The 15601-nt window shown below is 40.5% G+C and overlaps 1 protein-coding gene across 2 annotated transcripts in view; it reads right to left on the reverse strand.

Moving 5' to 3' along the window:
* LOC106561697 (cGMP-inhibited 3',5'-cyclic phosphodiesterase 3A) overlaps nucleotides 1–15601 on the reverse strand; it is a 224941-nt gene that overhangs the window by 79808 nt on the left and 129532 nt on the right. For both annotated transcript variants that reach the window (XM_014125905.3, XM_045688503.2), the window contains exon 2: nucleotides 15178–15219. In XM_014125905.3, the coding sequence (XP_013981380.3) occupies nucleotides 15178–15219 (42 nt within the window). The remainder of the gene's footprint in view (nucleotides 1–15177; nucleotides 15220–15601) is intronic.

Genomic DNA, 15601 nt, shown 5'->3' on the forward strand with positions numbered 1-15601 from the left:
GAGATTCAATGATAGAGATCATACTGCTGGTGTCCTTTACAAAGGAGGGGAGCTGTTCTGCAAGTGGTCTAATAAAAAAATCCACAAAAGTAGATAGAGGGGCCGTTACTGCATCAATGCCCGCTACAATAGGGCGCCCTGGAGGGTTTGTAACATTCTTGTGTAATTTCGGCAAAGTATAGAAAGTGGCAATTTTAGGGTGTTGAATGGCCAGAAAGTCATATTCTTTTTTAGTTATCTGACCAGAATTTAAATAACCATCTAGGACAGTAAAGATAGTATTCTGAAATTGGGAAGTAGGGTCACTTCTGAGTTTCTTGTAAAAGGTGTTGTCAAGCAGTTGTCTATGACACACATTTACATAAGCTGTCCTATCCATGAGTACAACCGACCCACCCTTATCAGCAGGACGAATAAGGACTGACGTATCGGATTGTAAATCAAGCAAAGCTTGATTTTCATCCTTAGATAAATTATGGAAAGATTTGAAGTCCTGTTTATTCTTACGGAGATGAGCAACATCTTTTTCAACAAGTCTGCAATATGTCTCGATAGAGTGATTGCGATTGGCTGGAGGTACAAAATAACTCTTGCTTCTAAAAGGAGTCGGAGTACGTACAGGTAAGTAACCTACTGGTTCAATAGAAGTGTCAGGATTAGGGGAGCTAAAGTATTCCCTTAAACGGATGTTTCTAAAAAACTTGAACATGTCTACCTTAACGTCAAAATCGTTACACTGTGTTGTAGGCACAAAAGATAACCCTTTATTAAGCAAAGAGACATGGGCAGGGCTCAATATCTTGCTTGATAAATTAAAGACACTTATTGAAGCCATGGAACATTTTCTTCTGCAACGTGACCCTAATGAGCTACCTTCCAGTGCCTGCATTGTAACATTGGCTGAAATAGTACTCACACATAACTACTTCATGTTTCTAAATGATTTCTTTATTCAGACGAAGGGTACTGCTATGGGATCCCCCATGGCTCCTAACTATGCTAATTTGTATGTGGGTTACATGGAGAAACAATCCATTTTCAACCCTCTCAAAAATGTTTTCTTGCCTAACATCATTATTTGGAAACGGTATATTGACGATATTTTTGTTCTATGGAGGGGTGATGCAGAACTGCTCCAGGCGTTTTATGCTTTTCTTAACTCCTGTTCTGAACATTTGAGATTTACTATGCAATCTGATACACGTCAAATCAGTTTTCTTGATCTTCTGATCGTGTGTGAAGATAATGTTTTATACACTGATCTTTACAGGAAACCTACTGATCGTAACAGTTTGTTGAGGGCTGATAGTTGTCACCCACTGCCCTTGAAAAATAGTTTGCCCTACAGCCAATTCTGTCGAATCAAAAGAATTTGTATTAAACAATCAGATTTCGACAGAAATATGGCTGAGACTCAGGATAAGTTCAAGGAGAGGGGGTACAACAATGATCAGATTAATATTGCCATTGAGAAAATTCAAAACAAAACGAGACATGACCTTTTTCAAGGTCAGTCTCGCAAAAAGACGCATTCTTGCGTTCTCACTACCCGCTATTCAAAGTGCTCTGAACAAATTAAAGGAATCGTTCACAAACATTGGCACATTCTGAAATATGATGATAGTCTCGGTAATGTGTTTTCTGATCTTCCCCTGGTCGTATTCTCGCGGGGAAGAAATCTCAGAGACCAATTGGTACACTCTGATTTACCACCCCAAGATATTCCTGAACAACGTCTATTTGCGCCCATACTGGATGGAAATTACAAGTGTAATGGCTGTGCTCAATGTAATGGCACTAATAAATGTAGATCCTTCAAACACCCCCAAACAGGGAAATCTATCCCAATTAAAGGTGTTATTACGTGTTCCACTAAGGCAGTTATTTATCTTATAACTTGTCCTTGTGGTAAAAATTATGTGGGTAAAACAAAGCGTGAATTAAAAGTACGTATCTCAGAGCATCGTAGCACCATTAGGTGCAAAAACTTAACTTACCCAGTTGCGGCCCACTTTTTGGAAGCAAACCATCCGATTTCGTCTCTGCGTTATATTGGTATTGAACATGTCACCCTCCCGAGGAGAGGGGGTGACCTTGATCATTTATTGTTGAAACGAGAGGCTGCCTGGATCTTTAATTTAAAGACCCTTGCTCCCTTCGGTCTCAACATAGACTTTGATCTGAAGCCATTCTTGTGATAATTGTGATTTTGCCATTGTAATTGTTTGTTAGATACATTTTAGACTACAAATGCTATGATCGTATGCTATCCATTTGTTTGTCTTTTTGTATGTTCTTTGTATGCCATTTTTTAAAATATTTGAGTTAACCAATGATATTAGGCCATACTTGGCCATGATTACAAACACCTGTGTGTCTCTTGACACTATATAAATGACTCATCTCGCAGTGTTTGATGATACCCTGATGAAGACAGCTTCGCTGTCGAAACGTTGGTGATTAAATTTTTGCATCTGAGCTCTTAGAGTGTGCGGCTTTCCTTTATTTTCTAATGGCTAGCACAGCCACCAGATCTCAACCCTATTAAGCTGTTGTGGGAGCAGCCTGACCATATGATACGTAAGAAGTGCCAATCCAACTTGTGGGAGGTGCTTCAGGAAGCCTGGGGTGAAATCTCTTCAGATTACCTTACCAAATTGACACCTAGAACGCCAAAGGTCTGCACGGCTGTGATTGCTGCAAATGGAGGATTCTTTGACGAAAACACAATGTTTGAAGGACACAATTATTATTTAAATAAAACATCATTATTTATAACCTTGTCAACATCTTGACTATATTTCTTATTCATTTTGCAACTCAATTCATGTATGTTTTCATTGAAAACAAGGACATTTCTAAGTGACCCCTAACTTTTGAGTGGTAGTATAAATAAAGCTTGATTTGATTAGAACCAGATCACAACCAGCAGGTTGACGTTATTGCAATGAGGTTGTAAAGTAGTTGAATGTCACTTCAAATAGCTTCTACTGCTGGGTTATGGCCTTGTTCTGAGTACCCATCTCTAAAAATATGTAGGTTAAAAGAAAAAAAGGACACATTTCTGTGGACTGTAAGGAAAATAGACTGTAAAGTAGTCTTCTACATTGTTCGGCTCAATAGAACTTGATGTTTGATGTGGTTGTTGGACAGGATATCTGGGCCTGTGAACTGGACAGCACAGAAGACAGGAACTGGGACTATGGTGGAAAAATGAGAGAAGATGATACTTGTGTCTGTCGAGTTGCTGAAGCCAGCCCGGTGTGTTGATTCAATACAACATTTTTCATATAGATGGCCATAAGTTTATAGTTCAGATACACACACGGCACACATCCTGAGCTCGCACCTTCAGCCCTGGACAAGACATGGGGTGACTGAAGACTGTTGAAACTTGAATTTGACTAAATGAATGTTATTATGTGAATTAAATTGTTGTCTTTGGTTTTGTTTTCATTTTAATTTGTCTTATTGCATTGTATGTTTTTTTTCACCTGATGTATTTTTAAAGTGACTGGATTGAAATGATTTGTTGTGTTGACTGGTTATCAGGCACATTGCTGTTGTCCAGTCATACCAAATGTAAAGTTGATTAGGATCTGGGTGTGTTGTCTTTCAGTCCACCAGAGTTCAACGAGTTCGTAATTCAGGTTGGGGGTTCAAGTTCACTCTTCAATTTGATTAAAAGGGCAGTGAATTCGCTGATACTCTGAGAATATTGTATGCACAAGCCACCTGTGTGACCCACATAGTATTTTCTCTTAGAGATTATTCTGAACGGAAGACGTGTGTAATCACGTTATGTCTTAATTAGTTGATAGTAATTTATTCTTTCTTATTCTGTAATGTATCATTTATTTTATATACAGGGTCAATCTTTCTTGACAAATAAATGTTATTAGGAGCCTTTTTAAACCTCAAATACGGTACAAGATTTATATTCTCGGATCCTGTATCTGTAACCATACTCTGCGAGGCCGAATGGTCACTTCCATTCATCTTCTGTATGTTGTCCTGTCACTTCCATTCATCTTCTGTATGTTGTCCTGTCACTTCCATTCATCTTCTGTATGTTGTCCTGTCACTTCCATTCATCTTCTGTATGTTGTCCTGTCACTTCCATTCATCTTCTGTATGTTGTCCTGTCACTTCCATTCATCTTCTGTATGATGTCCTGTCACTTCCATTCATCTTCTGTATGTTGTCCTGTCACTTCCATTCATCTTCTGTATGTTGTTCTGTCACTTCCATTCATCTTCTGTATGTTGTCCTGTCACTTCCATTCATCTTCTGGTCATGTGCCTACATTATATAGATGTTTTAATGTATCTAACCTTAATTTAATGAGGCAAGTCAGAAAACAAATTCTTATTTACAATGACGGCCTACCCCGGCCAAACCCTCCCCTAACCCGGACGCTGCTGGGCCAATTGTGCGCCGCCACATGGGTCTCCCGGTCTCGGCTGGCTGCGACAGAGCCTGGACTCAAACCCAGAATCTCTAGTGGCACAGCTAGCACCGCGATGCAGTGCCTTAGACCACTGTGCCACTCGGGAGGCCCCAACCTAATCTTTTTGATTGTCAACTGTATTACTGTACAGTATTCTATTATACTGTATTATATGGACTGGAATTACAAACATTGTCCAAACCATGATGAATCAGAAGAGAGCATGCGATTCTGGGGGAACATATGCGGTCTACAAAGTTAGAACTATAGGCTAAAGAATTTGACTTTAATGTTGAAATATAATACAGCCTATTTGTGTTATGAGTAGGCTGACGCATACAGTACCAGTCAAAAGTTTGGACACACCAACCAATTCCAGGGTTTTTCTTAATTTTTACTATTTTCTACCATGTAGAATAATAGTGAAGACATCAAAGCTATGAAATAACACATATGGAATCATGTTGTAACCTTTAAAAGTGTTAAACAAATCAAGATATATTTTATATTTAAGATTCTTCAAAGTAGCCACCCTTTGCCTTGATGACAGCTTTGCACACGCTTGGCATTCTCTCAACCAGCTTCACCTGGAATGCTTTTCCAACAGTCTTGAAGGAGTTTGCTGCACTTGTTGGCTGCTTTTCCTTCACTCTGCGGTCCAACTCATCCCAAACTATCGCAATTGGGTTGAGGGCAGGTCATCTGATGCAGCACTCCATCACTCTCCTTACGTATATTAAGGCATTTGTAAAAATTCTATAGCAATATAGAGTGGGAAAGCGGCCATGTGTTTGGACAATTAATAGACACTGCAGTAAATAAAACCTAGTCAAAACATCTATCTCGTCCAGGTCCAGAGTTTACACAGACAGGTGCGCCATAGCCAATCAGAGGTACAGAGGGCCTTTATGTCATTTGCCACATGGGCCTACCATCATTCCCTTTGAACTGGACTGTGTGTTTACAGGCAGTTGCAACAGCACGACTTTAGATCGCTAAAAGCCACCTGAATGGATTAGTGAAAATATTGATATACCACGTTTGGGAACTTTGCAGTCCTATTGATCAAACAACCATGAAAAGGTAGGCTATCACTTATGCAGATCAACAACAACAAGACCAACAACTAATGCTTGCCAGAGCAAGAGGAGCTAAAATATAACGAAGTAACATTAGATAAACCCTCTCAAACTTTTTCAGCTAGTTGGCCGTCAAAATTGCACTGATAAACGATGGGGAATGGTAGCCTTCTGCAGTTTGCTTGCCAATGCATGCTTGTCCCAACCAAGCAACCAAGCTAACTGGCTAACATTGCCAGCTAGCTACTTCCATATTACTAACCGTAGCAGAGCTGGTTAGGCTGTTTACATGTTATCTAGAGCGTTCTTTTTCTGCCGACGTTTACTGACACCGGTCATATTCAGCGGGTGTTGCACGTTTGTAAATTCATCAGTTATTCTGCACCCTGGCACACTCAGATGAGAGTGCTCTGAAATCGGAGTAGATAGCCAGAATGAATTTGTAAACGCAAGTTAACTGGATAACAGTCGTTAAAGTTCACCATAGCTAGCTAGCTAGGAAAACGAATTACATTTCTTGGTAACTAACCAAATTACACTTAATTCTCTAGCTGTGTAAAGCCAACGAAAAACGATAGGAGGGGAAAAAGTCAGTCCCCAACCCACTCCTCCAATGACATGACATCCTCCTAGCAGCTAGCAAGCTAGCTATCTAGCTAACAATGGGTTCAGTGTTTTTATCCTGCTACATAAGCGGATACGCTAGCCTATTAGCCATGCTAGTTTGATTGTATTGGCATTCCCAGACTTTGTCCGATTTTGTCCAAAATATTGAGTCATTGAAACTGAAACAGTGAATCCCGAATGGAGGCAGGTAACAATGTACCAGGACAGCTGTGATTTACAACCTGATAGCAGTATTTCCTGGACTACCAACAAATGTATTGGTGAATTATATTAATCATGCATTGAACTACGTCCATCTATTGTGCCAACAATGCCTTTGTCATGGAATGGAATGTTATGTCAAATAGAACCTATTTTTAAAACCTCTTCTAAAGATGGTTTGTAGCATAAACTGGGAAAGTGATATTTATGACTGATATTATGATTGTCTGTTTCATATCTTTAAACTCCACAGAGACACTCCTCTGCTATCCCTGCCTCCATTAGACTAGCAGAGTAAAAATAAACAAAAAAGCTGCTCCCTCTCTCTCTCTCTCTCTCTCTCTCTCTCTCTCTCTTTTGCGCTCTGTCTCTTTCCCTTTCTCTCTCTCTCTATTTCTCTCTCTCTCTGTCTCTCTCTCCATCTCTGTCTCGCTGTCTCTCTCTCTCTCTCTTTTGCTCTCTGTCTCTTTCCCTTTCTCTCTCTCTCTATTTCTCTCTCTCTCTGTCTCTTTCTCTCTCTCTCAATTTCTCTCTCTCTCTCTCTCTCTCTCTCTCTCTCTCTCTCTCTCTCTCTTTCTCTTTGTCTCTTTCTCTCTGTGTGTGTCTCTCTTTCTGTCTTACTGTCTCTCTCTCTGTCTCTTATTCCCTCTTTGCCTCTTTCTCTCTATCTCTCTGTCTCTCTCTCTCTGTCTCTCTCTCTATGTCATACTCCTCTTTCTCACTTCCTATCTTACCCCTTCTCTCTCTTTCGCTCTCTCTCTTTCTGTCTTCCCTATCTCTCTGTCAGAATCCTCCCTCTCTTACTCACTCCCACCTCTCTCTCTCCCTCTCTGACTCACTCCCACATCTCACTATTTCTCTCTTCACAGTAGGTTGCTCAGGGTGGAACCAGACACACCAGAACAGAGGAGAAGGAAAACAAGTGTCTCCTCTACACAGTGGGATGAGAGCCAGAGTGGCTGGAGTCTCCTCTACACAGTGGGATGAGAGCCAGAGTGGCTGGAGTCTCCTCTACTCAGTGGGATGAGAGCCAGTGTGGCTGGAGTCTCCTCTACACAGTGGGATGAGAGCCAGAGTGGCTGGAGTCTCCTCTACACAGTGGGATGAGAGCCAGAGTGGCTGGAGTCTCCTCTACACAGTGGGATGAGAGCCAGAGTGGCTGGAGTCTCCTCTACACAGTGGGATGAGAGCCAGAGTGGCTGGAGTCTCCTCTACACAGTGGGATGAGAGCCAGAGTGGCTGGAGTCTCCTCTACACAGTGGGATGAGAGCCAGCGTGGCTATAGTCTCCTCTACACAGTGGGGTGAGAGCCAGAGTGGCTAGAGTCTCCTCTACACAGTGGGATGAGAGCCAGAGTGGCTGGAGTCTCCTCTACACAGTGGGATGAGAGCCAGAGTGGCTGGAGTCTCCACTACACAGTGGGATGAGAGCTGGGGGGCTGAATGTTCAGGGTCAATTGGTCTGACCTCTCCCAGTAAAACTTTAATGAGCCGCTTATTCCTTTGTTTTGTTTAAGATTTTTCTTCCTTTTAATAAAATATGGAATAACATGTAACTGTATCCCAGCTTGGCTTGAATGGGTCTGGCTCAGCACGACCTCAGACGGGGGGGGGGGGGAGAAAAAGAGAGGGGCGGGAGAGAGACAGAAGAATAGAGAGGTACAAGCCACTGCTTAGGAGAGAAAGGAGAGAGTGAGACAAAAGAGAGGGAGAAGGAGTAGACAGAAAGTATAAGGAGAAAAACAGAGAGATCTTACAGTATGAGTAATGTGCTCTTTATCTTGTACAGTGGGATACACAGTGTGTTGTTCCAAGAGTGATTGAGTACCAGATACTGTCTGGGGATATATAATAACAGTGGGGCGGTAGGTCTATCGATGACCCTAAGGCCTATGGGTAATAGTGTAAAGAGAGTGATGTGTTTACAGCTTGTTCTAAATGCCCTCAGTATGACTAGTTACTACGGCTTGTCTGCTCTGCTCCACAGAACTTTGGGTATTCCATGAATTCCGAGTTCCGACCATCCCATTATTCCGGATAACAATGAATCAGAATGGGACAGATCAAGCACTCTTTATCTTGTCTCTGCTAATCTCTCCAGGTAATGTTCCAAAGCCAACGTGTTTTCAAGTCAAATATAAATATTTGAAATGCTTTTTAGTGGAAATTCTTTAGTGGAAAAATGATGAGGTGTGGAAAAGGACTCCAATGTGTGGCTGTTGGCCAATACGGCACTGCAAAAGTCAATACATCTCTTTGGATGCATGATTTACACACTGCATGGGCCGTGCTAGCGTGGCATGGAATTACTACTGCTACAGAACTCTTTCTCTTCTTCTTTAATTCCCTTAAACTCTCTCTCTCTATTTTGCTTGGTCAATCGCTCTCTCTCTCTCCCTTTCTCTCTCGGATTCTCTCTCTCTCTCTCTCTGAGAGAGATAAATATCCAAATAACCTATAACCCATATCCAAATAACCTGTATACCAATCCAAATAACCCAAATATACCTATCAAATAACCCTAATATACCTATCAAATAACCTAATATACCTATCCAAATAACCCTAATATACCTATCCAAATAACCTAATATACCTATCAAATAACCCTAATATACCTATCAAATAACCCTAATATACCTATCCAAATAACCTAATATACCTATCAAATAACCCTAATATACCTATCCAAATAACCTAATATACCTATCAAATAACCCTAATATACCTATCCAAATAACCCTAATATACCTATCCAAATAATCTGTTTACCTATCCAAATAACCCTAATATACCTATCCAAATAACCTAATATACCTATCAAATAACCCTAATATACCTATCCAAATAACCCTAATATACCTATCAAATAACCTAATATACCTATCAAATAACCCTAATATACCTATCAAATAACCCTAATATACCTATCAAATAACCCTAATATACCTATCAAATAACCCTAATATACCTATCCAAATAACCCTAATATACCTATCCAAATAACCCTAATATACCTATCCAAATAACCCTAATATACCTATCCAAATAACCCTAATATACCTATCAAATAACCTAATATACCTATCAAATAACCCTAATATACCTATCAAATAACCCTAATATACCTATCAAATAACCCTAATATACCTATCCAAATAACCCTAATATACCTATCCAAATAATCTGTTTACCTATCCAAATAACCCTAATATAGCTATCCAAATAATCTTTATACAATCCAAATAACCTGGATACCTCTCCAAATAACCCTAATATACCAATCCAGATAACCCATATACCTATTCAAAACAACCTATATGCCTAACCAGATAACTTGTATACCTATCCAAATAACCCTAATATACCTATCCAAATAACCCTAATATACCTATCAAATAACCCTAATATACCTATCCAAATAACCCTAATATGCCTATCCAAATAAAAATGTCAGCCCGGGGAATGCATCAATCACAGAGAATGTGTTTGCCTGTCTTGGTAACCCTCATAACACATTGTTTGGAGCAATTTTTCCCAATCCTTTAATATGCTGGTAGTGTAATTCAATAATAACACATTCTAGAGAATTCAGGGGGGAGCCCTGACCGACTGAAACCCGGGTCTAGCGACTGTTAAGCCAACACTTTCACCGTTATGCCGAGAGGTCTGAACGACCTGACGACATTGCTAGGTGTTGGGTTAAAGTCTCTACAATATACTGTAGCTACAAGTTATTACCTATAGCTAAGAAAGCCATTTCCCTCTGTGCAAAGACTTACTGTAGGCTAAATGCCAAAGCTGTCTGTATTACTGGTACATCCGACTAGAAGATCATGAACAATGGGAGACCTTAATAATCTGTCTCGCCGGACCAATCTAAAGGTGGAAGAGCGAGTCAAAGACTGATAGATAAGGGACAAACCTTTTAACAGTTAGGGTTATATCATGCTCTGGAATGCAACTCTGGGATTCTGTTTTTAAATCTATCTTTTACACTACACTTTACATTGTATAATTGTTCCTGTCTCGGTCTCCCGAGTGGCGCAGTGGTCTAAGGCACTGCATCTCAGTGCTAGAGGCGTCACTACAGACACCCTGGTTTGAATCCTGGTTTTACTTGCTATATTGTATTTACTTGCCACCATGGCCTTTTTTGCCTTTACCTTCCTTATCTCACCTCATTTGCTCACATTGTATATAGACTTATTTTTCTACTGTATTATTGACTGTATGTTTGTTTTACTCCATGTGTAACTCTGTGTTGTTGTATGTGTCAAACTGCTTTGCTTTATATTGGCCAGGTCGAAATTGTAAATGAGAACTTGTTCTCAACTTGCCTACCTGGTTAAATAAAGGTAAAATTAAAAAACTTTAAAATAAAAATCCAGAAATGTATGTAGGTCTGTCGTTGAGCTGTTCTTGTCTATTGATGTTCTGTATTATGTCATGTTTTATGTTTTGTGTGGACACCAGGAAGAGTAGCTGCTGCTTTTGCAACAGCTAACGGGGATCCTAATAAAATAACAAAAATACAAAAAAAATACCAGGCTGCATCACATCCGGCCGTGATTGGGAGTCCCATAGGGCGGCGCACAATTGGCCCAGCGTCGTCTGGGTTTGGCCGGTTTAGGCCGTCATTGTAAATAAGAATTTGTTCTTAACTGACTTGTCAAGTTAAAGAAAATTAAAGAAAAAAAAACCTCAGAATGGTCAGTACTCCCTGACAAAGCGGGCAAATGTAAAAGAACCCAATCCATCTCACCTTGAGAAAGATATCCTCCTGATTACTAGAGAACATGGTGTACAGTACAGTAGACAACTGTGACATATGGCCATGTCAGCACCATACTGCCTGGGCTGGGGGCACTGTTTGATTCTTATGTCTTTTGGATTAGAGCCGTGTTGTGCTCGTTTATTTTATATAATAGAAACATACAGATGTGATATCTTCATTTGATCACTGTTGTCTTAGGGAAATTAAAATTGTAGTGTATTCAAGGTTTGAAAAAAGACTTCTAAAGTTTGTAATAGCCACTTAAAATGTTCAGACTTCGATTGACCTAATGAAAAATGTATCTGACGAGCCAGTGTATCTCTGTGTGTTAAGGGGTTATAAACACTAACCTGACGAGCCAGTGTATCTCTGTGTGTTAAGGGGTTATAAACACTAACCTGACGAGCCAGTGTATCTCTGTGTGTTAAGGGGTTATAAACACTAACCTGACGAGCCAGTGTATCTCTGTGTGTTAAGGGGTTATAAACACTAACCTGACAAGCCAGTATATCTCTGTGTGTTAAGGGGTTATAAACACTAACCTGACGAGCCAGTGTATCTCTGTGTGTTAAGGGGTTATAAACACTAACCTGACGAGCCAGTATATCTCTGTGTGTTAAGGGGTTATAAACACTAACCTGACGAGCCAGTGTATCTCTGTGTGTTAAGGGGTTATAAACACTAACCTGACGAGCCAGTGTATCTCTGTGTGTTAAGGGGTTATAAACACTAACCTGACGAGCCAGTGTATCTCTGTGTGTTAAGGGGTTATAAACACTAACCTGACGAGCCAGTGTATCTCTGTGTGTTAAGGGGTTATAAACACTAACCTGACGAGCCAGTGTATCTCTGTGTGTTAAGGGGTTATAAACACTAACCTGACGAGCCAGTGTATCTCTGTGTGTTAAGGGGTTATAAACACTAACCTGACGAGCCAGTGTATCTCTGTGTGTTAAGGGGTTATAAACACTAACCTGACGAGCCAGTGTATCTCTGTGTGTTAAGGGGTTATAAACACTAACTTGACGAGCCAGTATATCTCTGTGTGTTAAGGGGTTATAAACACTAACCTGACGAGCCAGTGTATCTCTGTGTGTTAAGGGGTTATAAACACTAACCTGACGAGCCAGTATATCTCTGTGTGTTAAGGGGTTATAAACACTAACCTGACGAGCCAGTGTATCTCTGTGTGTTAAGGGGTTATAAACACTAACTTGACGAGCCAGTATATCTCTGTGTGTTAAGGGGTTATAAACACTAACCTGACGAGCCAGTGTATCTCTGTGTGTTAAGGGGTTATAAACACTAACCTGACGAGCCAGTATATCTCTGTGTGTTAAGGGGTTATAAACACTAACCTGACGAGCCAGTGTATCTCTGTGTGTTAAGGGGTTATAAACACTAACCTGACGAGCCAGTGTATCTCTGTGTGTTAAGGGGTTATAAACACTAACCTGACTAGCCAGTGTATCTCTGTGTGTTAAGGGGTTATAAACACTAACCTGACGAGCCAGTGTATCTCTGTGTGTTAAGGGGTTATAAACACTAACCTGACGAGCCAGTGTATCTCTGTGTGTTAAGGGGTTATAAACACTAACCTGACGAGCCAGTGTATCTCTGTGTGTTAAGGGGTTATAAACACTAACCTGACAAGCCAGTATATCTCTGTGTGTTAAGGGGTTATAAACACTAACCTGACGAGCCAGTGTATCTCTGTGTGTTAAGGGGTTATAAACACTAACCTGACGAGCCAGTATATCTCTGTGTGTTAAGGGGTTATAAACACTAACCTGACGAGCCAGTGTATCTCTGTGTGTTAAGGGGTTATAAACACTAACCTGACGAGCCAGTGTATCTCTGTGTGTTAAGGGGTTATAAACACTAACCTGACGAGCCAGTATATCTCTGTGTGTTAAGGGGTTATAAACACTAACCTGACGAGCCAGTGTATCTCTGTGTGTTAAGGGGTTATAAACACTAACCTGACGAGCCAGTATATCTCTGTGTGTTAAGGGGTTATAAACACTAACCTGACGAGCCAGTGTATCTCTGTGTGTTAAGGGGTTATAAACACTAACCTGACGAGCCAGTATATCTCTGTGTGTTAAGGGGTTATAAACACTAACCTGACGAGCCAGTATATCTCTGTGTGTTAAGGGGTTATAAACACTAACCTGACGAGCCAGTATATCTCTGTGTGTTAAGGGGTTATAAACACTAACCTGACGAGCCAGTATATCTCTGTGTGTTAAGGGGTTATAAACACTAACCTGACGAGCCAGTATATCTCTGTGTGTTAAGGGGTTATAAACACTAACCTGACGAGCCAGTATATCTCTGTGTGTTAAGGGGTTATAAACACTAACCTGACGAGCCAGTGTATCTCTGTGTGTTAAGGGGTTATAAACACTAACCTGACGAGCCAGTGTATCTCTGTGTGTTAAGGGGTTATAAACACTAACCTGACGAGCCAGTGTATCTCTGTGTGTTAAGGGGTTATAAACACTAACCTGACGAGCCAGTGTATCTCTGTGTGTTAAGGGGTTATAAACACTAACCTGACGAGCCAGTGTATCTCTGTGTGTTAAGGGGTTATAAACACTAACCTGACGAGCCAGTGTATCTCTGTGTGTTAAGGGGTTATAAACACTAACCTGACAAGCCAGTATATCTCTGTGTGTTAAGGGGTTATAAACACTAACCTGACAAGCCAGTATATCTCTGTGTGTTAAGGGGTTATAAACACTAACCTGACGAGCCAGTATATCTCTGTGTGTTAAGGGGTTATAAACACTAACCTGACGAGCCAGTATATCTCTGTGTGTTAAGGGGTTATAAACACTAACCTGACGAGCCAGTGTATCTCTGTGTGTTAAGGGGTTATAAACACTAACCTGACAAGCCAGTATATCTCTGTGTGTTAAGGGGTTATAAACACTAACCTGACGAGCCAGTGTATCTCTGTGTGTTAAGGGGTTATAAACACTAACCTGACAAGCCAGTGTATCTCTGTGTGTTAAGGGGTTATAAACACTAACCTGACAAGCCAGTATATCTCTGTGTGTTAAGGGGTTATAAACACTAACCTGACGAGCCAGTGTATCTCTGTGTGTTAAGGGGTTATAAACACTAACCTGACGAGCCAGTGTATCTCTGTGTGTTAAGGGGTTATAAACACTAACCTGACGAGCCAGTGTATCTCTGTGTGTTAAGGGGTTATAAACACTAACCTGACGAGCCAGTATATCTCTGTGTGTTAAGGGGTTATAAACACTAACCTGACGAGCCAGTATATCTCTGTGTGTTAAGGGGTTATAAACACTAACCTGACGAGCCAGTGTATCTCTGTGTGTTAAGGGGTTATAAACACTAACCTGACGAGCCAGTGTATCTCTGTGTGTTAAGGGGTTATAAACACTAACCTGACGAGCCAGTTTATCTCTGTGTGTTAAGGGGTTATAAACACTAACCTGACGAGCCAGTATATATCTGTGTGTTAAGGGGTTATAAACACTAACCTGACGAGCCAGTGTATCTCTGTGTGTTAAGGGGTTATAAACACTAACCTGACAAGCCAGTATATCTCTGTGTGTTAAGGGGTTATAAACACTAACCTGACAAGCCAGTATATCTCTGTGTGTTAAGGGGTTATAAACACTAACCTGACGAGCCAGTATATCTCTGTGTGTTAAGGGGTTATAAACACTAACCTGACGAGCCAGTATATATCTGTGTGTTAAGGGGTTATAAACACTAACCTGACGAGCCAGTATATCTCTGTGTGTTAAGGGGTTATAAACACTAACCTGACGAGCCAGTATATCTCTGTGTGTTAAGGGGTTATAAACACTAACCTGACAAGCCAGTATATATCTGTGTGTTAAGGGGTTATAAACACTAACCTGACGAGCCAGTATATCTCTGTGTGTTAAGGGGTTATAAACACTAACCTGATGAGCCAGTATATCTCTGTGTGTTAAGGGGTGATAAACACTAACCTGACGAGCCAGTATATCTCTGTGTGTTAAGGTGATAAACACTAACCTGAGATCCTCTTGAGCTTCTTTTGTTGTCCCATTCTGGCATCTGTAGGGAAATCAGAGGGAGAGAGAAATTACAATTATGTACATTTACATGTTAGTCATAAAGCAGACAGTTTTATCCAGAGTGAAATACAATTTCTCAACTTAAGGGTGCTAAAACAACCGCAACAACCCCAATCACGATCATTCATTCTCTATTATAGATTACAGTATGTTATCTTGTGAAAATCCTTATTCTCCTCACCTGCTGCTGTTCAACTAGGCTAAATAATGAAAGGAAAAAACAGGGAAAGAAATGGAGGGAATCAGTAAATGCTGGAGGGTTTGTTTATTTTGATTTTTTTAACTTTCCATTAAGCACCGGGCTTTCTAATTCAATTTTACAGTCAGGTTTAAGTTTACTTTGGTTCCTTTCACAGCCTAAT

The sequence above is a fragment of the Salmo salar genome, chromosome 10, assembly GCF_965601325.2.
Source record: "Salmo salar chromosome 10, fSalSal1, whole genome shotgun sequence".
In the NCBI taxonomy this organism is placed as follows: domain Eukaryota; kingdom Metazoa; phylum Chordata; class Actinopteri; order Salmoniformes; family Salmonidae; genus Salmo; species Salmo salar.